This window comes from Phoenix dactylifera, chromosome 8, assembly GCF_009389715.1.
Source record: "Phoenix dactylifera cultivar Barhee BC4 chromosome 8, palm_55x_up_171113_PBpolish2nd_filt_p, whole genome shotgun sequence".
In the NCBI taxonomy this organism is placed as follows: Eukaryota; Viridiplantae; Streptophyta; class Magnoliopsida; order Arecales; family Arecaceae; genus Phoenix; species Phoenix dactylifera.
This window is the reverse complement of record NC_052399.1, coordinates 20420005-20446066: the sequence shown is the minus strand read 5'-3', so window position 1 is coordinate 20446066 and position 26062 is coordinate 20420005. Positions and strand designations below refer to the sequence as shown.

The 26062-nt window shown below is 46.0% G+C and overlaps 2 protein-coding genes across 5 annotated transcripts; one reads left to right on the top strand and one right to left on the bottom strand.

The window, feature by feature from the left end:
* The first annotated feature begins 763 nt into the window (after positions 1–763).
* Positions 764–17584, top strand: LOC103707375 (lateral signaling target protein 2 homolog). Of its 4 annotated transcripts, XR_005512962.1 has the most exons (6): positions 9961–10389; positions 11269–12144; positions 12869–13069; positions 13171–13366; positions 15156–15300; positions 15381–15661. XR_005512962.1 is itself a non-coding variant. In XM_039129205.1 (5 exons), exons 2-5 carry the CDS (start codon positions 11281–11283, stop codon positions 17284–17286), a joined length of 1443 nt encoding a protein of 480 aa, XP_038985133.1. In that variant the 5' UTR covers positions 764–867; positions 11269–11280; the 3' UTR covers positions 17287–17584. The 4 variants fall into 4 exon arrangements, 3 of the variants coding, with proteins under 3 accessions (XP_038985133.1, XP_038985132.1, XP_008790050.1); XM_039129205.1 differs by lacking the exons at positions 9961–10389; positions 15156–15300; positions 15381–15661 and adding exons at positions 764–867; positions 17105–17584; XM_039129204.1 differs by having other exon boundaries at positions 15156–15661.
* A 2335-nt stretch (positions 17585–19919) lies between these two features.
* LOC103707374 (protein BZR1 homolog 3-like) lies at positions 19920–25194 on the bottom strand. Its single transcript, XM_008791827.4, has 2 exons — positions 23471–25194; positions 19920–20944 (listed from the first exon to the last, which is right to left on the bottom strand). Exons 1-2 carry the CDS (start codon positions 23684–23686, stop codon positions 20213–20215), a joined length of 948 nt encoding a protein of 315 aa, XP_008790049.1. The 5' UTR covers positions 23687–25194; the 3' UTR covers positions 19920–20212.
* Positions 25195–26062: the final 868 nt, after the last annotated feature.

The following is a 26062-nucleotide window of genomic DNA, read 5'->3' as shown; positions in this document are numbered from 1 at the left end:
CACTCTCACAGTCTACAATTACAAACTAGCACAACCCAACAAGATGAAGGATAAGCCAAAAGTAATGTATCATATAATTGTTTATTATCAGAACACTCTGAAATTTTTATCTTTACATAGAACTGGATCATCTTCCATACTATTAATCTTTAAAATTCCAAAAATGATGATAATTCTAATATAGTATGGCCACTCGATCTTTACATTAGTCATAACTTATACAAAACCACTCTTATGATTCTTATTAATAGTTGTCTCAAAAGAACAATTTTTATCAGTAACTTAAACTGCACGTTTAATTGCTTAGAAATATTTATGTTTTGTTTCTTTCTAATTGTTTTCTTCTTGGAAATGCGTTGAAGGACTACTTTTTAAGTATTCAAAAGAAATATTCAACAACTTATAAACTATCCAAAAAAATAAGAAACTATTGTAATATAATAACAAAGAGGATATAATTCTGGCATAAAATACTATATCTTCAACTTTTATGGTGATTGTTTCATAAAGTTTATGGTTTATTAGGATTATTGTAATACTCAGGCCTTTTAAGCCTGAAACCAAATCAGGCCAGCTCCATTTGATCGGCCCAGAACTATGTTTCGGCCCCCAAAAAAAAGAAAAAAGAAAGGGGACCATGCGTGCCCAACACATGTGACGAGAGTTTTCTTCCTCCCGACCTCATCAGAAGGAATCCAACTAAGGGCCAGATTCCAGCTTTTCTCCACCTATATTTAGAGCTGCTCCTCCCTCTTTGAGTCCATCCAAGGTTGAGGCTCCGAACCCCAACTCATCTTCAGTTCTTCTTCTTCTTCCTTGACTTGTCGCCGGAGAGAGAGAGAGCTGTCAAAACCTCACCAGACTAAGGTATGGTGCTCCTCTCTTCTCCTTTTCCCTCTCATGATGTGGAAGTTTGTTTGCCTCGCTTTGGGTCGACAAATTGTAGAAATTGCCAAAATAGGGGAGCCCTATTTCGGCCATTTTCGCTCACCGTCAACCCATGTTCACCGCCATAAGATGCCGAGGTTGGTCGAGCCTACCTTGCCACCTCCTGCCGCCATTGGGGTTGGCCGCCGCGGCCGCCCCTGGATCCGATCGACGAGAAGGAGGGGGACGGATCCCCTATTTTGGGGAAAAAGAAGTGAGCAGTCTCTCTCTTCTTTCTCTCTCCTCTCTCTTCTCTCTCCTTCTTTCTTATTTTTTGCCTTTTTTTTCTTTCTACAAAGTTTCTCTCTTTTGATTTATGATTAGACATGTTAATTCATCCAGGTTGATTGTGCATTGACAACCAAACCTAGACCCCTGATTGAACTCGAATTGAGATTCTCTCTCTACTGAATTTTTTCTTCCTACTCTCTCTCTAGGGTAGTTGGATCCAATAGGGACTCTTCACAGTGATTTTGAATTGACCTTGAGGAAGGGTTCTGATCTAAGGTTGTCGGGCAACATGTCAACCCCACCTCGGCCCCTGCCAAATACTGTTAGATTTGCCCCGATTTTTGTTGAACCATCTGTGTCCTAGTCCGAGTATGATTTGATAAATTGCACTTTGATCGAACCGATCAGGATGTCGGTACTCCCGCTTGGTCTGTCCTATAAAGGTGTTGGAATTTAAAGTTTTTATAATTGTGATGAAAATTTAATGAAAAATATAATTTTTGGATATTAGGCTCTAAGAAGGATCTTCGAAATTAATTGGATATGTTAGTCGGATTGCGTTTGCAAGGTAAGTAATGTATCACTTTTTCTAAATTTATTAGTGTTACGGGGGAACTTGGCCGCCATGCCCCACGTGACCGGCACGCGCACCCAGGAAGACTACGGCAGTCCCTAGATCCAGCTGTCCGACCCCGAGTCGGATATCTTCGGCTCCGCAGCCCGACCCCGAGTCGGCTGCCCCTTGATCCAGCAATCCGACCCCGAGTCGGACATCTTCGGCTCCGCAGCCCGACCCCGAGTCGGACATCTCTCGACAACGACAGGCTATTCCCCAGAGGCACGCCGCAGCCTCCTGCTCCACTACTCCCTGCAACGGTTGTATCTGGCGCTGCTCCACGATCCCCTGTAACAGCCGTACAAGGCGGAGCTCCACTACGCCCTGTTATGGCCGTACCCAGCGCTGCCCCACGACGCCCTGTAACGGCCGTGTCAGTGGCAGCTCCATCGTGCCCCACGATGACGAACCCCCCTGAAAGACCCCCCAGCCTGGTATATATGGGCTGGGGGGAGAAGGGGGGGTAAGCAAGAACTTCCAGAGCATTCTCCTACTTGCTACTATTATCTCTCCTTCTCCTCCAATCTCCTCTGACTTGATCGTCGGAGGGCCCCCACTACTCCAGTGGTGGTGCGAGGCTTGCTTGCAGGTTTCCCGGTGGAAGGTGGAGCGCAATCAACACCAACCAAGGCAACTCAGACGGAATTCCGTTCACACCGCTGTGCCAATCGTTCTCGGTTTGGACCACCAGCAACAGTTGGCGCTAGAGGAAGGGACGAATCTCAGAGCGATCGTAATGGCACGGCGAGGTGGTCGTGGAGCTTCCAATGCCTCCGGTCGCGGGGCCTCTCGCGCCTCCGGCCGGGAGGCCGCTGCGTCTCCAACACATTCTCAGCAACACTCCACCGCTCTACCTCCCATTCAGATGGTCGAAGCCGCTCAGTTCGACCAGTTAGCCCAGCAGGTTCGCACCCTCGCGGAGGCAGTGCAGAACCTGCAGGGTGTGATGTCTCGGGCGCCGCAGCGGGCCCAGGAGCCGCTGCTCCCTGAGCGCTCACCTGTCCTCCTCAACCCGCACTCCTTCCTCTCCCATGGGGAGGAGCGCCGGCGCGAGGAAGATTCTCGAGCACGGTCCATTCTGCCGGGACCTTCCCATCGGAGCTGCGCGGGGTACGAGAGGCGGGCCCGGGCGCGTTCCCAGACCCCCCAGTCCTCAAGGAACCCGCGCTCCAGTCGGTCCCCCTCTCGGTGCTCCTTGTCTCCCACCCATCGGTCGCGCTCCCTGGACCGGCGGGTGGACGATCTCCATCGACAACTCCAGGTCCTGAAGGGCCACTCCAAAGATCCCTTCGCCGACTTGGAGATCTCCTCCCAGCCGGCGCTTGCCTCGAGGATCCTGCGGACCCCGAATCCGCCGGGGTTTAAAATGCCGGCGATCGAGCCCTATGACGGGGCGGCGGACCCGCGGGATCACGTCGAGAGTTTCAGGACCCTTATGCTCCTCCACGGAGCATCAGATCCTCTCCTCTGCAAGGCCTTCCCGGCGACCCTCCGTGGCCCGGCAAGGGCGTGGTTCGCCGGCTTGGAGGCTAACTCAATCCAGTCCTTCGACCAGTTTACTCGCCTCTTCATCACCCATTTCGCCGTCAGTAGCCGGCGGCGACTGGTCTCCGACTCCCTCTTTGATGTCCGGCAAAACGAGGGAGAAAGCTTGCGGGATTATCTTACCCGCTTCAACAAGGCTACGCTGGAAGTCCGGAACCTGAGCCAGGAGGTGGCTCTTTCAGCCCTGAAGCGTGGCTTCCGAAAGGGCAGACTCACCTTCTCCCTGGACAAACGCCTGCCGCGGAGCTTCCCGGAGCTGTTGTCCCGGGCGAACCAGTATGCGGACGCCGAGGAGGCGGCCGCCCACCGGAGCAAGGAGGCCGCCGAGATCCCTCCAAAGCTCGGGAAGAAAAGGCGAAAAGAGGCATGCCAGAGGAGGAGCCCGACGCCTCAACGTCGGCGCAGAAGCCTGTCGCCGGCGAGGAACCACGACGCCCTACGCCCTCGTTCTCCGCCCCGACGTTTCAACCGGTACACTCCTCTCCTGACTCCCCGGGCCCAGATCCTCATGGAAATCAAGGGGCGGGAGGACCTCCCGGTCCCGAGACAGATGAAGAAGATTCCTGGGAGGAGGCCCTCTCGGGCGTACTGTGAGTACCACCGAGACCATGGCCACGACACCGAAGACTACTTCCAGCTTCGGAACGAGATCGAGGCTCTCATCCGCCGGGGGCGTCTCGGTCGATATGTGAACGACTGACGTCCCCCGCAGACTCGCGTCCGGCCGACCCGGCCCCTCCGGAGCCTCGGGAGCAGAATCGACCCGTCGCGGGCGTGATCCACACCATCACTGGGGGCTGCCCCCGACCCGAGAGGAATGCAGGGGGCTCGACTGAGGCGTCCGGAGCAACAGTCGTCGCAAAGAGGCAGAGGGTCGGTAATGTAATCACCTTTTCTGATGAGGATGTAAAGGGGGTTCAGACTCCCCACGATGACGCCATGGTGATCTCCCTCACTATGGCAAACTATGATGTAAGGCGTGTTCTTGTTGATAGTGGAAGCTCAGCTGATATTTTGTTTTACGAGGCCCCCCGGTCGTTCCGATGCGGGTGGCTCCAATAAAGGCGGGCGCACCGAATCCGGAGCCGTTCCGGCTCTCGAGGCGTATCCTCCCACGATCTCCTAAGCGTCGTTCTCCTTAATTGCATTCTTTGTGCAGGACACTCCGGGCGCCATGTATCCCTCGGTCCACGTATCTCCGCTCGCGCCCAGGCCGCATCCGCCTCGAAGAACGCGCGTATCGCGGCCGCTTAACTGACACTCCTTGCAAGCAGCAACTGGCGGTCCGATTTCCCAGGTAACGCTTCAATTAGCATTTAATGCCCTTCTGGTGTTCCTCAGGCGACGCTGGGAGAGGAGGAGAAACACGATCGCAGCTGGCCACGGAGAAATCCCGTCGGGCGGCAAGCGACAGGCGCACGACCAGCGAGCGGAATTTTCCGAGGCTCGGCCCTCGGATGCCAGGCTAACCCGATGATCATCCCGGGAGCAGACTAGCCTGAAGCCCCGACCGGTCGCCTCGGCTTGCGCCAGCCTTGGCCGACCAACGAGCGGAATTTCCCGAGGCTCGGCCCTCGGATGCCAGGCTAACCCGATGATCATCCCGGGAGCAGACTAGCCTGAAGCCCCGACCGGTCGCCTCGGCTTGCGCCAGCCTTGGCCGACCAACGAGCGGAATTTTCCGAGGCTCGGCCCTCGGATGCCAGGCTAACCCGATGATCATCCCGGGAGCAGACTAGCCTGAAGCCCCGACCGGTCGCCTCGGCTTGCGCTAGCCTTGGCCGACCAACGAGCGGAATTTCCCGAGGCTCGGCCCTCGGATGCCAGGCTAACCCGATGATCATCCCGGGAGCAGACTAGCCTGAAGCCCCGACCGGTCGCCTCGGCTTGCGCCAGCCTTGGCCGACCAACGAGCGGAATTTCCCGAGGCTCGGCCCTCGGATGCCAGGCTAACCCGATGATCATCCCGGGAGCAGACTAGCCTGAAGCCCCGACCGGTCGCCTCGGCTTGCGCCAGCCTTGGCCGACCAACGAGCGGAATTTCCCGAGGCTCGGTCCTCGGATGCCAGGCTAACCCGATGATCATCCCGGGAGCAGATTAGCCTGAAGCTCCGACCGGTCGCCTCGGCTTGCGCCAGCCTTGGCCGACCAACGAGTGGAATTTCCCGAGGCTCGGCCCTCGGATGCCAGGCTAACCCGATGATCATCCCGGGAGCAGACTAGCCTGAAGCCCCGACCGGTCGCCTCGGCTTGCGCCAGCCTTGGCCGACCAACGAGCGGAATTCCCTGAGGCCTAACAACCCTCAGATGCCAGGCTAACCCGATGATCATCCCGGGAGCAGACTAGCCTGAAGCCCCGACCGGTCGCCTCGGCTTGCGCCAGCCTTGGCCGACCAACGAGCGGAATTTCCCGAGGCTCGGCCCTCGGATGCCAGGCTAACCCGATGATCATCCCGGGAGCAGACTAGCCTGAAGCCCCGACCGGTCGCCTCGGCTTGCGCCAGCCTTGGCTGACCAACGAGCGGAATTTCCTGAGGCCTAACCCTCGGATGCTTGGCTTAGCGCCGGAAGAATTTCCTGAGGCCTAACCCTCGGATGCCTGGCCTAGCGCCGGAAGAATTTCCTGAGGCCTAACCCTCGGATGCCGGGCCTAGCGCCGGAAGAATTTTCTGAGGCCTAACCCTCGGATGCCGGGCCTAGCGCCGGAAGAATTTCCTGAGGCCTAACCCTCGGATGCCGGGCTTAGCGCCGGAAGAATTTCCTGAGGCCTAACCCTCGGATGCCTGGCTTAGCGCCGGAAGAATTTCCTGAGGCCTAACCCTCGGATGCCTGGCTTAGCGCCGGAAGAATTTCCTGAGGCCTAACCCTCGGATGCCTGGCTTAGCGCCGGAAGAATCTCCTGGGGCCTAACCCTCGGATGCCTGGCTTAACGCCGGAAGAATTTCCTGAGGCCTAACCCTCGGATGCCTGGCCTGGCGCCGGAAGAACTTCGAGAGTCAGGAGTCGGCGAGACGTTACCAAGAGTTAAAAAGAGGAAGGATGTCCGCCGAAATCCGCAGACTGCCAGATCAGCGACAACCGCTATATGCCATAAAGGAGGCGGGGAGCTCGAAGCGCGCGCGCCTTTCCGAGGGATGGCGGCAATCTCGAAGCATCACTCCCTTCACCCGTTCCCCTCCTGGTTCCAGGCTCGGAAGTGGGGGGCTACTGTTACGGGGGAACTTAGCCGCCATGCCCCACGTGACCGGCACGCGCACCCAGGAAGACTACGGCAGTCCCTAGATCCAGCTGTCCGACCCCGAGTCGGATATCTTCGGCTCCGCAGCCCGACCCCGAGTCGGCTGCCCCTTGATCCAGCAATCCGACCCCGAGTCGGACATCTTCGGCTCCGCAGCCCGACCCCGAGTCGGACATCTCTCGACAACGACAGGCTATTCCCCAGAGGCACGCCGCAGCCTCCTGCTCCACTACTCCCTGCAACGGTTGTATCTGGCGCTGCTCCACGATCCCCTGTAACAGCCGTACAAGGCGGAGCTCCACTATGCCCTGTTATGGCCGTACCCAGCGCTGCCCCACGACGCCCTGTAACGGCCGTGTCAGTGGCAGCTCCATCGTGCCCCACGATGACGAACCCCCCTGAAAGACCCCCCAGCCTGGTATATATGGGCTGGGGGGAGAAGGAAGGGGGTAAGCAAGAACTTCCAGAGCATTCTCCTACTTGCTACTATTATCTCTCCTTCTCCTCCAATCTCCTCTGACTTGATCGTCGGAGGGCCCCCACTACCCCAGTGGTGGTGCGAGGCTTGCTTGCAGGTTTCCCGGTGGAAGGTGGAGCGCAATCAACACCAACCAAGGCAACTCAGACGGAATCCCGTTCACACCGCTGTGCCAATCGTTCTCGGTTTGGACCACCAGCAACAGTTGGCGCTAGAGGAAGGGCAGCCTCCTCTCTCTATTGACTACCCTCCAGGACTGTGGGGGCCCGTTGGGGTAAAACCTGGCCGGAACCTTCCCGCTGGGGGGGCTATGTTGTGGGAGGGGAGGGGGCCTTGAATTTAGTCCCACATCGGCGAGAGCGGAAAGGTTCCGTGCCTTATAATGAGGAGGGCGAAGCCTTTTCCTCACGAGGGCCCTTTTGTGGGACAAAACCGTGAGGGCAATCCCCCTGTCAGCGCTGGACGCGCGGGCCGGAAACGTCTCCCTCCGTCAGCGCTGGACGCGCGGACCGGAGCGCCCAAAGCGGACAATACCTCGTGGGGGACGCGGTCTCTTTCTGCTCGGCTCGGTTGGGACTAAGGCTGTTGCCGGGGTGAAAATCCCGCAACAATTAGTAATCATTAAATTATTATATTCATGACTTTTGAGTGGTATTATTCATGATGTATGAATTTGATGTATAGTATATTATTATGTAATATATTATTTTGGAAGGTTATGACGATATATAATCTTATTCTGGATTTGATCGATTGATTTTAACACCTCATAATTTTAGAACTGGAATATGAAATCTAGAACTATATGAATTTTGACCTCGCTATGTTGAGGATCCCACCAATGGGGCCTAATGCATTGGCATATGATTTATCCTGAAGGTCATGTTTAAAATGATTAGTGACATACCACCAACAGATCAGCGATCCTAAAAGACTTTGCTGCAAAATGATGCGCAGCTCACGCAAGATGATTAGTCAGTGTTATGACCCTGCAATAGGATGATGTAGTCATAGCTGAGGATTGATAAGATAAATTGAGTATTTAAAACAATATGAATTCATGAACGGATTTTGAGAAAGAGGGTTTGGAAACAGCCTTTGCTGGCTAAAATAAATGAACGACTGATCATTAAAGCAATTTGCTGCTGTCATTTGCTTAATGAAATGCAGGCTTTTCTTTTCTTTCCGTTTCACAGTGAAATCAAATTTGAATACATTTTAAATTGAAATGTTTTAAGCTTCTAAGCTGAAGTGAAAGGTCACATGGCTTGTTCGACAGACATCTGAACAGAACACTGATTTTTGAGAAGTAAATTGGGCAGAACCCAATCACAATTCATTAAGATAATGAAATAAATTACATATAAAGGGGAGAGAGAAGAAAACGTGCTTACCTGAAAGAGGAGCTCAAAAGAGGAAAGAAAGAGCAGAAAACCTCCAGGAAACTTCCAACAAATTAATCCCACAAAGGCTAATATAGAACACTGATTGAGTAAAAGTTTCTATCGGAGGCTACGATGCAGCTCGGCATAATCTTTTGGTTTCTAATTACCTAACAAGATATATTCTGGTTGATCGATGAAGTTTGATTGAAGCTGGAGTTTCTTGCCGAGCCGAGCTCATTTTGATTTTGCTGGGCTATAAAATCTGTTTGAGTGCAGCTCATGTCCTCTCCGAATCTTGGTTTACATCCTTGAGCCAATCTTGTTAGTTCGGCTTTATAAGTCGACGGTCATAAATATAAGATCTCATTGTATTCACAACTTTTCAATTCTGGTTCTTGTATCCAAGAGATCTTATTACACATCATTCAAAAATATCCATGCTAAGAATTTTTCATTTGCTCGACTATGAAAGTGCCAGTGCTGTCCCTAATTAGTGTAGTATTTTTTGGACCGAACTTAATTGAAGTTTTCGGATCGGCTTTAAGCAGTTGCTGTAAATAGTTGGTTCGATTTTAATTTCTGATTCAGTTTTAGAAAACTAATTTAAATAGATTCGGTTTCGGATTTAATTACAAACCGGCTCGGCCCGGCCCGTGCACATCCCCAGCTACCTATTGGTATATCTTAAACAAAGTACACCATCAAACAACATCAAAAAGCTGGAAATCAGTAACACACAACAATGTGGTAAATAACACACCCTAACTTGCCTAAAGTGGTTTTGGTCTACGATTGACCTATTTACTCCATAGGGTCCGGTTCAGGGATTTGGTTGGTTCACCTACCAGAGCTCCAACCTGCAGAAATTTCTAAGGAGTTACTAGGGCTGGCTTGAAGGCCATCAGGCCAGGTCAACTTTAGGTCGGGCCACGGGCTAGACCTGAAAAATTCTAGGCTGAGTTTGGGTTTAATTACGAAGCCCATTTATTTTTCGGGCCGAGCTTGGGTAGATATTGGCTCGGCCTGAGCCCGGCCCAAGCTCGAGCCTGAATTCAGGTCGGAATCTAGCCCAGTTCGATTATTTAGGCTCATTCCAAAATGGGCCTGTTCACTACTCCAAGTCTCCAATAGGTTCATTGGGCTACTCCAAGTCTCCAATAGGTTCATTGGGCTAGTGGATTAATGAGCTCCAGAGTATGGTTGATTGGTTGGATATTTCATTTGTTTTATATTAACCTTAAGTTGGCAGCAGAATATTGAACTATAACTAATTTATTTTAGGTGTCACTCAAACGGTTTTTGGAAGGTTTAGAGCAGCCTAGTTTTCGGCCTAAATAGGTAATTCGGTCTGGCCCAATTGAGTTTGGATCGGGCTCACATTCAAAAAATTTAATTATTTTTGGATCTAAGTCCGATCCAAAGTCTAAAAAAAAGTTCGAGCCGGCTCGGATAGAGATGTCGCCCGGCTCAACCTGGTCTGTTTCCAGCTGGGCGACGAGCGCCGTAGGCAAGCGTACCTCGAAACGGGTTTCTTGGCGGGTCCCTTGCCGGACTCAACTCTCCAAGGTTGGCGGCTCCTTGAAGCCTTTGGACGCGTGGGGTTTGATATTTTTGCTATTTCTTCTATCGTTCATTTCTTTTAGCGATTGGCGTCCCCGTTTGGCTTCGTCTAGTTTTCTTCGGCAGCCGGAACTCTTCTGGATTCCCCTCGCTACCGGAATCCCCTTCGAATTCCGTGTTATCTTCTCTCTCCCCCGTCCATGGCCGATCTCCTTTGAGGGAGGAGCTCTCGATCTTCGAATAGCGTCGCGGCCCGATGGCGGAGACCAAGAAGCTCTACCCCGTGATCGAGAGCGATGAGCCTGGGGCGTCGGAGATCGACGGGTTTCTTGAGCCGTCGGAAGCGACGGAGTCTAGGGTTTCTGTTCTTCCTGGACGAGGGTTGGAGAATCCCCCTTCGTCCCCCCAGGTGATGATGCCTTTCCCTTCATATGGATTACTCTTTCTATTTATTTATGGAACTATATTGTATTTTGGTCGTTGCTCTGAATTTTAATTCCTTTGGTAGTTATTTATTCAGTTCTTGGAAAGATTGAATCTTTTGTATTGGAAATCAAATCTCGTAGTCTAAAGGTTAGATCTTTTATTAGTTTTCCGTCGATTGCACCTCAGGAAGTTTTAGGGCTTCTCCAATTTATTGTCCGTATTGAGATGGAAGATACTTGTGCTGGCAAATATTATGGTTGACTCATGGATATATCCTCTTTTTTCCCTCAATTGCTGATTTCATTTTTTCCTAATTGAACACTCTCCACTTTTTCAGAAGATTCTTGGAAAACTAAATTACCTGTTGGTGCTGTCAATTGCAACCGGTGTACATTTTTTTGGTGCTTAGTTGCGGCAGTTCTCAATACCGCTTGCCTGCTTCCATCCAAAATAATGTCCAATTAAAAACAACTACCTATAAAAATTTTCAAGGTTCATCTCTTCACATATTTTCCACAAAATTTGCAGTTAGTGATTAAGAAGTTCTTGTGATCTCTAGGAGTTTAGGGATTAGCCAGCTGGAGAGAAAAATCTCAGTAACTATGAGAAGCTCAATCCCCAGAATCGTTTATTAAATTTCATTATCCTTAACACATTCATTTTTCACTTTTACACAAACTAGTATTGTAGTTACCAAGCAAAGTATTCCCTACTTATGTCATGACGAATGATTGATGGAATTAGAAATATCTTAATACTTACTTGAAAAGGATTTTCTGCTATGGTTTCAGAATTAAAATTTCAAACAAGCTTCACTTGTTATTTATGACTTGGGTTTTAACCTTATGGATGTTAAAATTAGATTCCTGGTTCAATGGAGCATGGCAACAGTAATTTGCCTCCAATGTGCGACAAACCCCAGAGTCCAGAACTGGTTCAAGATTCTAATTGTAGTACTGATGCTACTAGAGATCCTGTAGACCAGAAATCAGGCAAATACTTCTATTATGAGTCCCCACTTTATGAAGAAACTGGCATTTGGATACCTGTTTCTGTCCCACCCATGTCAGAAAGTGACCATGAGGAATGGCATAGGGGTTTCAGTTCCAACGGTGGATACTTCCCTGAAGGGGAAATCAGTTGGGACCAGTTTATCACAGAAGACAAGGAGATGACCTTGTGGGATGTGGTTTCGGAGATGCTTCTTGTGGCCCAGGGCAAACTGAGAACACTCAACCCAGGTGAGCTACAGAATTGCAGGATGTCTTGGTTATCAACGCACCTCCTTGAAGATGCTTGGAAAGAAATGGCCCACACTCTCACAGAGGCCAATTTTGGGAGTGCACAGGAACTTCTTGAAAGAGAACCTCCTAAGTGGTTGGCTGACAGTGTTGCAACCGCATGCATGCTTTGTAACATACGTTTTCATCCGATCATGTGTTCTCGGCATCATTGCCGGTTTTGTGGTGGGATATTTTGCAGTGAATGTTCAAAAGGCAGGAGCTTGTTGCCTCCAAAGTTTAGAACTGCAGAACCCCAACGTGTCTGTGATGTCTGTTGTGTCCGGCTAGAGTCTGTTCAGCCTTACTTAATGGATCAGGTGAGTCGTGCTTCACAGCTTCCAACCCATGACTTGACAGATCTCAGCACACTGAGATCGTGGTTAAATTTCCCATGGGGGCGTACAATGGAGTATGAGATTTACAAGGCAGCTAATACAATTCGTGGCTATAGCAAGGTAAACCTTACTTTCTCATGTCACTGCACCATTTATGATTTTATTTGCTTAAGCACCCATCCTATATTGCTTAGCTTGTGGAAATTGCCATTTGCCTCATGGGAGTACCCAGACACCTGTTTCCTTTTTGGATACTTTGCCTTTTTACATTTAAGAGGTGGCCACGTGAATTGTTACTCAGCACATGGAGCATGGCTCATTGACTTCCACCTATAATCCCCCATCATCCCCTAAATTCTAGTATCTTTGGCTTCTCAAGTTAACAATAGAATATGATGTACTTTTACATGTTATTTTTTCAAACACTGCCAAATGCTACCCATTGGCTCAACAATTGAGTTGCCTCAGGATCATCGCACTACTCAATCCAGCTTCATCTCTGATTTCAGTCCATCTTACTGCCCAGAAAATTTAATTAAGTTAAGAGACAGAAAGCATGTTGCAGCATCTCTAATTCATGGCCATCACAAGAAGAATGTCATGTCATTTTAAACGTGAGTTTTCATGACATCATCTTCCTCTCCTGCAAGCTCTCGCAGTGTTATTGGAAAACCAAGTCCTTCACAATATGCTCCTCTTCCATGTTTTAGAGCTCTTGGAAATGGATTGTCTTTCTGTGACATCTACTAGAAATTAAGCATCATACAGACTACTCTTGTGGAAATGTATCACCACCTTATGGCTTCAAAAGAAAACTTACAAGATGTAATATGTTATTGCTCAGGTGGGTTCACTGAGGCCTGAGAAGTCCATCCCAGATGCTATTCTAAATCAAGCAAAAGGCCTTGCAATACTTACTATCGTAAAGGTTGGATTAATGGTCACTTACAAGATTGGGACTGGGCTGGTCATTGCTCGAAGAGAGGATGGTTCCTGGTCTCCTCCCTCTGCTATTTCTTCATTTGGTGTTGGATGGGGAGCTCAGGTTTTTATAATCTCTGCTTATCTGTATAATGATATGTGAAATATATTATTGATGCTAACAAGGACCATCTATGATATGCTTGTGCTATGATTGTTTCACAGGCAGGGGGGGAGTTAACTGACTTCATAATTGTGCTGAGGACCAAAGATGCTGTTAAAACCTTTAGTGGAAATACACATTTGTCAGTAGGGGCTGGCATCAGTGCAGCTGCTGGCATTGTTGGACGGACAGCTGAGGCTGATTTACGTGCAGGTGATGGTGGTTATGCTGCATGCTACACGTACAGCTGCAGTAAGGGTATGCCTTCATCCAAACAAATATTTACTTTTAAAATAATATAAGATAATATCATTATCCTTGATTTCATTATATTTCTTCCACTGACATGAGATTAAATCCATGAAAGTACGAGTCACTTTATGTAGCTGCTTAATTGTTCTCGCACTTGCCTTAAGCATCCACACTTTTGGACTAGTAAGTACTGTGTCGAATGATGTATTGAGAAAATGATCTCAATGAATTAAATATGGTGAAACTTAGATGTTATCTAGGTGTTATATTCTTCTATAAAATTCCTAAAGGCTATAATCATGATCATTGTTAACAATCTCTCGATGTTCTTTCCTGTAAATATATTTAATATAGATATTAGTTGTTATTGCATGTACTTTGCTGGAAGGCAAACAGACCACCAAAAAAAGAGAGAAAATTAATGACATCTAGTGATTCATTTTGAGATATATTTCAAATAAGTTATTAATGTGGGCTGCATTTATTGGTACATTATCACATATTCTGAAAGAGCTGATGTAATATTTGGAGTACGTGCTTGTGAACTTGTGAACTGGGACATAAATTGTTTGAAGTTCGTTGGTATTATGGAATGGTGAGAGTACCATAAAAAAGAGAGAAAATGAATGACGTCTAGTGATTAATTTTGAGATATGTTTCTAATAAGTTAGTAATGTAGGCTGCACTTATTGGTACATTATCACATATTCTGAAAAGGCTGATGTAATATTTGGAGTACGTGCTTGTGAAGTGGGACATAAATTCTTTGAAGTTCATTAGTATTATGGAATGGTGAGAGGTATCCCTGTTGTGATGATGGGAGGTGTGAAAAAAAATTGAGCATTATATGGGGTGGTGAAATGATGATTAACCCTTATTCATAAGCATTTAGGTAAACTTAAGTCAATTGAGCTTTGGCATGTAAACACCACTCTATGTAGTGTGAAATGTACTAAGTTTATCATTGTTCATCTGCATTAAGACTATATTGGTTGGGAAATAAGGGTGCAATGGCCCCTGTTCTAGCTTAATCATTTGCCAATTCTGGGTTATTCTGAGATTGGCTTTTCTAGTCAAAGGGCTTTATCCCATGAAAATGGGGATAAACTATTCTTCAAGGAGGGTGTGGTGGGGTGGCGGTGTTTGGGGTTGAATGGTTATTCCTGAAGAGAGTGGGGGAATTTAATTCACCTGATTTTTCATTGCTGACTTATTCCATCATAAGGTAATCAAACAGAATTCAGGATCATTGATGAGAAGGCTTTGGAATAGGAATAGCTATCCCACGTTTTGCCGTCCTGCAACCAAATACAAACAAAAGCAATAGCTTACAAGGAAAGACATGGGCAATAGATATTTTTGGGCATATATTTTATGGTTGTTCTGATGTTTGATGTTTTTAATGATAACCTGATTGTATTGGAGAAAGCTTATTGGGTATGGTTTTATTAAAATAGCCAAGTTATACTTTGAGTTTAACCATCTAGCTAATCAGGATCATGTTACTACAAGTAGCATTTTTTGGCAACAATTTTAATGTACTGATATATTATAATGATACTCTTTTATGAATCAATCAAGCATTGTACAAATGTCTTTTATTTATTGAGGTGCTGTATGTGTGGGTCTTCACGATATAAACTGCACTAGGCAACACCTGTGATGAGGTACTGTCTAGTGCATCCAGCAAGAGCAGCAAGTAACCGAATGCAATCATCGTTGTCACGATTTTAATGAAAAAAGACTTTGTAGCATTTGATGCTTCAATTATATAACCACATTTATCATGTTTCAGGTGCAAAAATGGGGCTGTTTAGTTATAGTTTATTTTGAATACCTAAAACTTCTTGTCAAGAAAAATTAATGAGCTTGTAAAAGAAGTCATTCAGGAAATTTCTGAAGATCGAGATGGGATCAAGCATGACAAAAGCTCAGTCATGGTAATTTGGCTGTGATTTGGTGGGACTCAGATGTATTCACCAAAGATAGGGGGAACTGATGACTTATGTAATTTTGACAGCCAGATCAAGTTCTGTGCAAGAGCGTACACGAGCATTTGTAGCAGTAGTATCATGAACATTGGTTCACAGAGCAGATTTATCAGCTTGTTTAAACATGGAGAAGTAATCAAAGCAGTCTTGCACTGGGGGATTTATGGTGCATCATAATTGAAGAAACTTAATGCTTGTAATTTTCTTCTTCTTTGGGGTGTGAAGGGTTGTCAAAACATTTTGTAGGATTATATTTGTCCTATGACTAGTAGTTGAATAGGACTGCTAATGGGCCTAAGCCCGACTTAAACTCAAGGACCAAAGTTATTTCATGCCCAGCCTATCTAGAGCTTGGCCCTGCCTTTTTTTCCTCCACCTTGTCTCTGTCACCCTGCAAGCAGACAAACCCTAGCTGGGCAAGTAGTTCACTCTCCTCTTCCCTCTGTTGTCTATCTGTCCTACTCCACCTTTTTGATTGTCTGCCTTCTTGCCCTCATGCATGGCCCTGATGCTACGCCTCCATTCTCATCTTCCGTGCCCTACCCCAAAAAAAAAAAGAAGAAGAAGAAGAAAAGCAACCCTTGTACAGACAAACCCAGTTTGGCAACCCATTGTTGCTGCAGCTTCCAATTGGTCCAGCTGTTCACTCTGCTCTCCCTCACTCTCTTTATGTCTTACTCTGTCTTACACCCTCTTCTTGACTGTTAATCCCTTTTGATGGTTTGGTAGCTTACATCTAGTTTCAGCCAAAAGGAAAATGACAAATATATGAAAGAAGCTTGGAAAATGAAGGATAAAATATAGATGAGTTTAGGAAACAAAATCGGTGAGGGTGGGCCTTGGTGAAATGGTAAGATTGCTCCATTGTGGCGTGGTTGTCATGAGTCTGAAACAAGAAACGGTCTCTGTATGCGAGGATAAAGCTGTGTACATCTGAGCCTCCTTAGACTCTGTAGTGGCAAGAGCCTCATTTCAAAATAGGTTACATTTCAAAGTATATTGTATTGTTCAGGGCCATTGAGTATTATGGTATTGTATGTCTATATGAGATGTATGTGTACACATGTATGTACATATTCAGAACATAAATCAATATTCATGTTTAATTTTAGTGTTACATTGTTTGACAAGAAGTTAACAAATAAGAATTTAAAGGTCTATGTGGTTTAAGCCGTAGATAGCTAAAGACTATGGCAGGAAGTTCACTTATCTAGGTTTTTTGGATCCCAACATCCCAATGCTTTTAAATATTTGAAAAACTAGCAATATTCAAGCTTAGTCTTGAGAAAATTTTTCTTCGAAGCAATGGCACCATATGCCTAATAATTTCAGCTTGAAAACAAGTTTGTGCCAAAACTCCAACATCGGCCTTTGAGTCGATAGGGAAACCAAAAAGTTCCAGTTTTGGTTGTGGAGTTATGGATGAAGCTTTAAACTATGATCATATTGCTAGATAGCTAGGTGTTCCCTCTGCAGATGCCACTAACCTGCAAATTACAAGCATTCTACTGTTAATCTGGCTCTTTTTTTCTCATCAAAAAGGACACTTGTAAAGTTACACAAACAAATGCCACTTTATTCGTTACCCTTTTATGAGAATTGCATTTGGTTTTGTACTGTTGGTGGTAATAAGATATGGCATCTCATACTGCCAAGCATGTAGTACCATCACCGGCACCACCTCTGCCACTTTATTATAATTGTTGATATTCTGGCTTTTCCTTGCATGACCTTCAAGATAAATGTATTGCAGGTGCATTTGTAGGTTGTGCGCTCAATGGAAACATAGTCACTACACGAACTTCTGAAAATTCCCGTTTTTATGGTGGTTCAGTCAAGGCATCAGATATCCTTCTTGGATCTATGCCAAGGCCACCTGCAGCAGCTCTTCTCTATCGTGCTCTATCTGATCTATACCAGAATCTGGAGAAATAAGGATCCAAGAATTGACTTGAGCATAGTTTTATGCTTCAAATTGATGATTACTTCTGGTTCTCAGAGTTGTGTACTGGGTTTTTGCTGCATGCTTTCTATCTGAGGTCCATTGGCTTTATGTACTGCTCATAGCAACAAACAATTGTACAGTTGGACTGCTCTAACATGTTCATTCATTTATATATGTGGATAAATTTGTGGTACTCAGGTAAAATACACGGAACCATGATGTATCTGATGAACACAGACTTCAGCTGCATTAGTTTCAATATATGGCGAGGAAATTCAATTAGTTCAATTGCTCCTTGCACAAATAATGATAATTTGATGCTTTTCAACCTCCTACTGGATGCATGCATGACTTCAACAAGTATTTTTGTTTTCTTTTCCTTTTTGTTCTCTCATGAATCTCAAGAAATACAATGGAAGAGTCTGAATGTAGCAACTTGGCCAAAAAAAAGTGGGGACCAATGAGAGCATGCAAGAGCATGGATTGTCATTCAAGATCAATTCAGAATTTGAAGATGCTCTGCACGGATGGAGTTCAGATAGAAAATGTGATCCAAATTAGAAACTCGTAATGGTGCTGGGGCCTGCGCCACTAGTGTCAAACAAGGACGAATAATCTCAGTAAGCATGTTCACTGAGATGGCTTTTAAAAACTGAAAGGTTTTTTACAGTACTCATGCCTTCAGAGGGGCTCTGGAACCTATATTCTTTATCCACTTTAGTTCTACTTGTTTGGGGGATGGATGATGCAGAAATCACTCTAGATCCGTAGTAACATGTCCTCACCTGGGGCTGTTCATCACTCTCTTATAACCTGTTTTTACTTGAGCAATAAAGAAATGCTTTCTTATAGAAGCAGTGCGAGTCACTCGAGCTCCCGAGGTTCCAAAGTTTTTCCTCTATGAAGCTCCAAATTCAGCTTCCCTTCATGTATCTTATAGTGCAGAATGTATGTAGCATTCCCTATAGATTAGCAGAATTTCATGACGAGAACTGATGTGCCACCTTGCATCGGAGTGTAGCTTATCAGTTACCACATTGATGAAATCTCATGAGAACTGAAACACATGAGAATAGTGCAAACCATTTTTTTTTTTTTGGTAGAGATAAATGGGTAGGAACGCCAAAACAAAGGAACATCTTGAGCATCAGCAGAGGTAAGAAGAGAAAGCTGATAAGGAAAACGCGAAAACCAAACATGAGTTCCCTGTAAGAGTTCCAGAACAAGCAAGATAGCCGCCTGGTTGGCCTCCCTGAGACTTTGAAGTGACCGGGTATAAGCCTTAAGCTCTCCAAGTGAAGGGTGGCATATTCTGCTTGAGCCTGAACTAATCCAAGAAACAACAGCTCAAGCATCTCAGCTTCCTTGAGACCTTCATTTGCTGCAGTAAGTTCAGCTAGTGGCACGATAAAATCTTTTAGGGACCCCGCTGTATTTGATCATCTTCTGAACCAACACTGCTGAAGTGTTTTGAAGAATCCTGTCAGGCACGATCAGACTTCCGTTTAAGAGATTTCATGTATGCTCCCTTCCTATTTGGTGCTGAGTGACTCAGAATTTCCTTCAAAGCAGCTGATAGGAGAGCCAATTCCTGTCATCTGAGTAAAGATATTCCATACCTCCTTCAAAGTAGAGCAAGAAAACAGGACATGGTCAAATTGTGCCTGATTTAAAGTGGAGCAAGAAACAAGCGAAGTGCTAAGCCTTCACCATAAAGAACTGAAGCACAAGGAATTTGTCTCCAATTTAATCTCCAGGCGAACAGTTTGATTCTTGTATGTACTTAAGCTTCCAAATCCAAACAAATATATACTTTCATCTTGAATTGATAGCTTCGGAGATCTGAAGACTCCTTAACATTAATTTTGTTCCTAAATCCATCGCCCATCCTTTAATATCTTATTGCTGTATAACAGCCTGAGGGAGTTCACTAATTTTCACAAATAATTGTGGAGGGAAACATTGTGAAAGTAGTCCATGATTCCATTCACCAGACCTAAGAAAGAGATGCTTCACCAAATTTAACTCGTCCAAGGTCTCCGTGTTAATAGGAACAGGCATTCCAGAAAAAAAGGCAGATTGTCCGAGGTACAATATCGAACCAAGGTTCCGTAAAGATATTAATAGCTTCTCCATTCCCAACGGACCACTTAAATTCTGCATGTAAGCGAGTCCCTGCACAGCTGACTTCCAAATTCTTGAGCGTATACTTCTTTGGAGGATGATAGCCCAGCCATTGGCCATGGAGTTTATGCTTGCTCCTCATTGTTCCAGACCAAATAGGAGCAGGCTGCAATACATCTTTCCTGCCTGCTTAGTAGAGATTTGCGGCGGTCAGTAAAATCGGAAAATTTGGTCCTCCATCCTCTGATCAAATTTAGTAGATAACACCTCCCACAAGATCAAATTTAGTTCTCCGAGCAGTGCATCCATGCTCATTAACACAGAAACGAACCCCACTGCATATCATACCTGTTTGTTTTAACTGCTTTATCAGCAGGAGATAACAGCAATAAAATCCATGCATGTTCATCTGACAATGAACACAAACGATGCATCCCGGGCCATTAACTAAAATATAATGATATGAAGAGGAAAAAAAAAAAGAAGGATGCAACAATAATTGCAGACTCTCACATCAAATTTTTTTTTTCTTAACCCTTCAATTTTCATCTGGCATTCTCAAGACGCCCTTCCAATAATCTTGCCACAATATTTTCCAAAGGGTTTCCTGGTTTCAACACTCACCACAACAAATAAAATCTCAGTTACCTAAAAGAGGATGGAGGCTATGTGCAAGAAACCATGGGCAGGTCTCTCGATCCCTCTCTATCTCTCTATAAACATCATGATAAACTAAAAAGTAAAAACAACAAGTAAAGAACCTATTAAGATGATGCTTCTCCATGATGTTGATCAGGCATCAGCTCTGGTCCTCGAGCTCCCAAGAGTGAGCTCCAGCTCATCTGATCCACACTCCTCATGGATCCTCTCTCCCTCCCATGCCTTCACCAATCCTGGTGGTGGATGATTGCCGTTGCTGCTGCTGCCAAATGCAAACTCATCGGACATGCCATCCGACATCTGAACATCTACATGGCCAGCCCCACCTGGCATGACTGGGGAACATGTGCCGCTCTGCCCTGGTGTCATCATTCTTGAAGATCCCCCACCTGCAATCACCTCCTTGAAGAAGCCGAATGGATTTGATGAGACAAGGCTGAAAGTGGGCGATGATGGACCTCCGGTTGGAAGGTGGATTCCCGCAAGCCAGGCAGGATCAGGAATAACCTGACGGCCAGGGCTTGGTGGAGTGGAATTTGGTATGAACATGTAACTTGCACTGGCCCAAGGTGGCTGGGCAGCTGAATCATCCCAGTCAGTCTTAATGCGAGGCGTACGAGCAGTCGGAGAACTCAAAGGAGGGGTCACTGGAGCACTGATGGAACCACCATGCATATAGAGATGGTGCTGTGGGAAGTTGCCATCAGCAACATTGACAGCATTGTTGGCATTTGTTATGTAGGATGAGGATGCAGGGCTCGGGAAAGATGACGAGGCAGGGCTAGGGTTATACGAGGCGCATGGGCTTGGAGAAACAGAGCACCCTACTACATCCATGCGCTCTGCCGGTGGTGGCTTGTATCCCTGTCAAAAAATACATATGTAGTTTATAAGTTATTAAGGCAGTTTATATGCCTTCCAAGCAGGAAAATATGCAAACAATTTTAGTGAAAAACTCGAATTTAACTGCCAGAAGGATACAGACAGTTGTAGAATGGCAGTAAGCTTAGGAAAAAATTTATTTCAATGACAACTTGAACATCTTTATGAGTCCATGCATTGATTAGGTTGCATTTCTACACGAGGAATTGATACATAAAAGCAATATGTGAAATTATGGATGTCTCCAATGGGTGAAAATTTATGATCAATCATTTCACCAGATATCTATGTTGTGCAATTTACAACCACGACAATAAATAGACAGTTAAAAATAGAATACTCTGCACCCAGAATGTTAGTGCATGCATGCTTGTTCGAGAACTAGATTGAGAGAGAGAGAGGTGGTTTTGAATTCAGTTGTTTCTTTCTTTGGCAAGGGCAAAAGTACTTATTTGAATTAACGATTACAGTTTACCTAGAACAAAATTTATGCACCTAAAACATTAAAAAATAATAATATTGTAATTGTTCCCATGAAAAAGATCGCAACCCCCTCTCCCTCCCAGAAGGAAAAAAACAAAGGTGGCAATGTTACATGCTTGAGTTTTTAAGAATTTTAAAGTGCCGACACTCCTACAAACTGTGACATGACATGTTGCAACACTGTATGACATATTAATAGTATAAAATGAGTGTCATATCCATGAAATTCATTTACTTCGCTTGACTTTTTGTGTTGTCTAGTGAGAAAATATATCACTAGGAGCAAACAATGTTCCATCACTTATGGTCAGTCAAATGTAAGACTGAGACAGCTTTCTTTTTTCACAAACGTACATATCAAAATGTGATTGTTTTTTTAACAAAAAACACCGCCAAATTGGACTATTTTTTATTTGTTAACATATAGATAACCTTTTAGAGGCTGGAGTATTGACTACTTTGTGGACGCCTAGAGTCCTATTTAAACGTGCAAAACTCTGCTTGTATTTCATGGATAAGTAATCCCCATATGGAAGCATATTAAAAAAATGCAAGGTACATCAATAAGATGTATGATAACAAAGGAGAGGTCATATTCATCTACTCTTTTAGAAGATAAAGAGGGAAGATGAGGGGAATTTGAATACGAGATTGGGAGAAAAATGTACATCCCAACTCCAACGCTGTGTCTATCTCACAAATATTGACCGAGCTACACAGTGCCTAGAGTCTAGACCTCTACAACAAAAAAAATCTGACACCCTCCAGTTCACCACACCAACACCCCTGATTTCTCCTCTAAATTATACAAAAATACAATTCATAAATCATGTTCTACTCCTAAATGCACCAACGATGCTATCCAAATGATTCCAATTTTGGTGAAACCAAATTGAATACATTTTCACCAAGTATTTATTCATATCTAAGTCCTTTTTTCCCCCAAAAAACCTGACCAAGAAAGAAGGTGGGCGAAGGAAAAACGCTACAAACTAAACAAACTTTTAGCAGCATTTGCTCCACTCTCTACTCCTAAATTATACTTTCCATACCGGTGCTTTCGCGTGCCCACCCAACCCTCCTTTCACTTTCCGAACGGTTCAAAGAATGGAGACCAGTTCATACTACAGAGAACCCTCGAAGAAAGGCCAGCTCCAATCAAAAGTCCCAAGTCCTGTCTTCCATCTCTAGAATCTCGCGTGGGAGAATCTGAAACCGTTCAAAAAGCGAGCCCCAACACCGGCCGGTCCAGCCGATCGGTTTGACGAGAATCATTCGTATTCCAAAACGGAACTATAAATTGATAAACGGCCGGCGCCATCGAGAAGGACGGCAGTCTCGTCAAAGTTCGAAGCCAGAGCTAATCATATCGCGCACCGGCGGGAACGCGTGGGTCGCGTGACACCAGGGAGGCAACTAACGAGGCCAGCAGTTACATCAGTGTTAAAATTACCAAACTGTCCCCATGGAACAACAAATGGAAGGCCACCGTGGAGGGAATCGGTGTAAAAGCACAAGAAAATCATAGCGCAGAGGGGTCCGGTCACCGCGTCTGCAGGCGGCACGGCATCCAGAATATTCCGGATAAAATATTGGATTTAGGAGAAAAAAAGGAAAAAAAAATTGACGAACGTGCACACACGACCGTCTGAAGAACCAGCTCAAGCAATCACAGCCGTTCATTTCAGACGAAAAGGAACCCAACACCGGCCCCGCAATCCGCGGGCTTCTACCCGGAGGCCGACGTGCGCATGCTGTTAGTGACGCTAACATGCGCCGGTCGGAGAAAATTTTCTCCTTTTTTTTTTTAAAAAAAAGGTGCCTTTCAGCAGGGCAGGAGCAATGCGGTTACATGCTTCACCTCCGGTGCAAATTAATGGCTTTATGGAATTCGTGGCTACCATGCGCCTTTATTATTTCTATTTTTCTGTTCGAGTTTAACCACGAAAAAAAAGGAAAGAGAAGAAAAAAAAAAGCACAAGCAAGGAAAGCAAGGGAAGAAGGGGCAGGGGGTGGTAACGATACCTTGCGGTAGGTGGTGCCGTCGGGCTCGACGATCCAGCCGGCCTCGTTGCAGAGGGCCTTGAGGACCTCGTTGTTGTCGCAGTGCTTTGGCAGCTTATAGTTGCCGTACATCCGGAGCCCCGTGTAGATCTTCGCGGCGATCGCCCGGCGCCTCCTCTCCCTCCGCTTGTTGTTCTCCCTCTCCTTCCATGTCGGAAGCCTCGTCCCAGACGTCATCGCTCTTCTAGATCAAAAAGAGGACCTTAATCGATCGCTACTTCAAACCCTAAAAATCTCCCAAAACCCACATCCAAGAGCAGGAGACAAGAGGAGCTGTCCCGAAATCCTCCAAAATTGATTTCGGCAGGAGGAAAGATGAGAAAGTTCTAAATCTGAAGACAGAAGCAACGGATCCCGGCGTTTAAGAGGGAGGGCGGTATAGATCGGAGATAAGGGGTGGTGGTGGAGGCGTTCCTCTAAAAAAAGCGAGGCGGAGACGAAAAATCCTACGGGCGCAGTTAAGACCTGAACCAGTCCGATAAGAAGACGACTTAAAATAAAAGAAGGGGTAAGGTGGGATGGGCCGACGCTCGATGGGGAGCCTAATAAATGTGGCATCTCTGTCAGAGTGTCAGATGCCCATGGAAACAACAGAAGCTACGAATATGCCATCGCTCGTTTTACCTTTCATTGTAGCGGCTAGAGAGACGGAAAAAAAAGACGGTGATGAAAGTGTAAAAAAAGGGCAGAAGTGAGGGTAGGAAAGGAAATGGGGTCCGAAGCTTACTACGGTAATCGCACGAGCCGATGCAAGCATGAGCTCGCCGGACATAGCAGGCGACGGGACATCGTTGCTCTCCCCGAACCAGATGTTTCGCAGCGTCGCAGTCAAAAAGGACGAAACTTGCCCATCCGAGACTTGTCAAATCAAATGTCCATTGATGGAAAGCAAGCATCAACCCGGGAGTGGGAAGGCGATCGGACCGGTTCGGCCGAACTGAACCGGGAAGGCACGAGAGGTAGGACCGTGAGGTACGATAGTACTTGAACGCGAAGCGCCCGAGCCGGGTGGGAAACACGGGGGACAGTTGTGGGAGAGAGCCACCTTTTACGGCGAGTCATTTCTTTTATGTCACCTTTCGCCGCTTCCAGTGCCAAACCTTTCGCTGTTTCGTCTCAAACAGCAAAGCAGACCGCTCTACGGTCAACACGTCACCTAAATAGAATCATGGTTTCCGTTGGGTCCTTCGGAGCGAGGGCAGGGTAAAGAGGGGGGAGGTGTAATAATAATTAATAAAATAGGGGAGCAGGGGGGCCTGGCAAGCGGGGGCACGTGTACGGCCGAGGAGGCCCCGGTTGACCCGGCGAGGGGCGGCCAGCAGTGTGATGGGAGTTGGAGGCGGGGGCCGGCGCTGTGAAAGGGACGGGTGGCGCACGCAATGATGGGTTAGGAGGCCCAGCCGGCCTGTTCCATGTGATGGTGGGGCCCACTTGGAGCACGTGCGGAGCGGACGCGCAATGCGTGTGAGGGACTCGGTGGGGAGTTCGATCCAGGGTTCACGTTTCCACGACGGTTCATGGTCGGGTTGGGCGGGGAGCCGGGAGAAGGGGGGACCACGGAGCACGAGGCGAGAACGAGCGGCGGGGTCACATGCAGAACGATGAGCCCACCACAGACGAGGCGGAGCACTTGCGGTCGGAACGGCCGGAGGCAAAAAGTTCGGAAAGAAATAAAAATATACAACAAAGAGATTAGTAGCCCTCCATGGTATCATTTTAATTTTTTATTTCTAAAAATAATCTTACAAAATTAAGATAAAAAAATATATCTGGTACTACTATTTTTATTTTTAAAATTATTTTTATTATTTAAAAAAAATAAAAAGAAGATATTTTTACTTCTAGTATTTTTTTAAATTAAGAATTTATATCTCCATAGCCGCCACTATTGCCATGCCACCATTGTCACAGGAGCTATCATCTTTGCCACCACAGTAACTGCCATTATACCATCGCTGCTATATTCACCATATTTACTATATTGCCACCACCTCCACCATCTTATTAACAAACTTTTGAGAAAGAAATATAATACTTTTCCTTAGAGATGACGCCCTATGTTTTGATCAGTAAAACTTTTAACCATAGTACTTTTATTGACCATCTAACGACAAAATATTATTGTGATCAAATTTTTTTCACTAAAAATTTGAATTTATATAATACTATCACTACCATCACCACCTCCACAACACCACCATCCCCATAGTTATCACCTCCATCACATCATTGGTGTTCTTGCCACCACTATAGTCGTTGCTATTACTACAACCATTGTCTGGCTTCCAATATATCACCGTGGCTCCCGTTGCCATCTCCATTATTCTACCATCATACTTGGCACCAACATCATTGTCATCTGCACTGCATCTGTTGCAACTACCAATGTGTCTATCGCTCTCTATATATTTATGTAAAAATACAGGACCTCACACAAAATGGCTAACTGGAAAATATTATTTGGATTCCTTGATCCTGTATAAATATCCAAGATCTACCCAGCAAATAACCGATATGGGATTAAACACACGTCTGCACGGACCCTCACATACT

Bases quoted from the DNA above. Each gene is read 5' to 3' on its own strand.
- LOC103707375 (XM_008791828.3), top strand. From the start codon at position 10,237: ATGGCGGAGACCAAGAAGCTCTACCCCGTGATCGAGAGCGATGAGCCT. The intron at 12,145-12,868 runs GTAAACCTTACT...GTTATTGCTCAG, and splicing joins CAATTCGTGGCTATAGCAAG to GTGGGTTCACTGAGGCCTGA. The intron at 13,070-13,170 runs GTTTTTATAATC...ATTGTTTCACAG, and splicing joins GTGTTGGATGGGGAGCTCAG to GCAGGGGGGGAGTTAACTGA.
- LOC103707374 (XM_008791827.4), bottom strand. From the start codon at position 23,686: ATGACGTCTGGGACGAGGCTTCCGACATGGAAGGAGAGGGAGAACAAC. The intron at 20,945-23,470 runs GTATCGTTACCA...ATTTTTTGACAG, and splicing joins ACGGCACCACCTACCGCAAG to GGATACAAGCCACCACCGGC.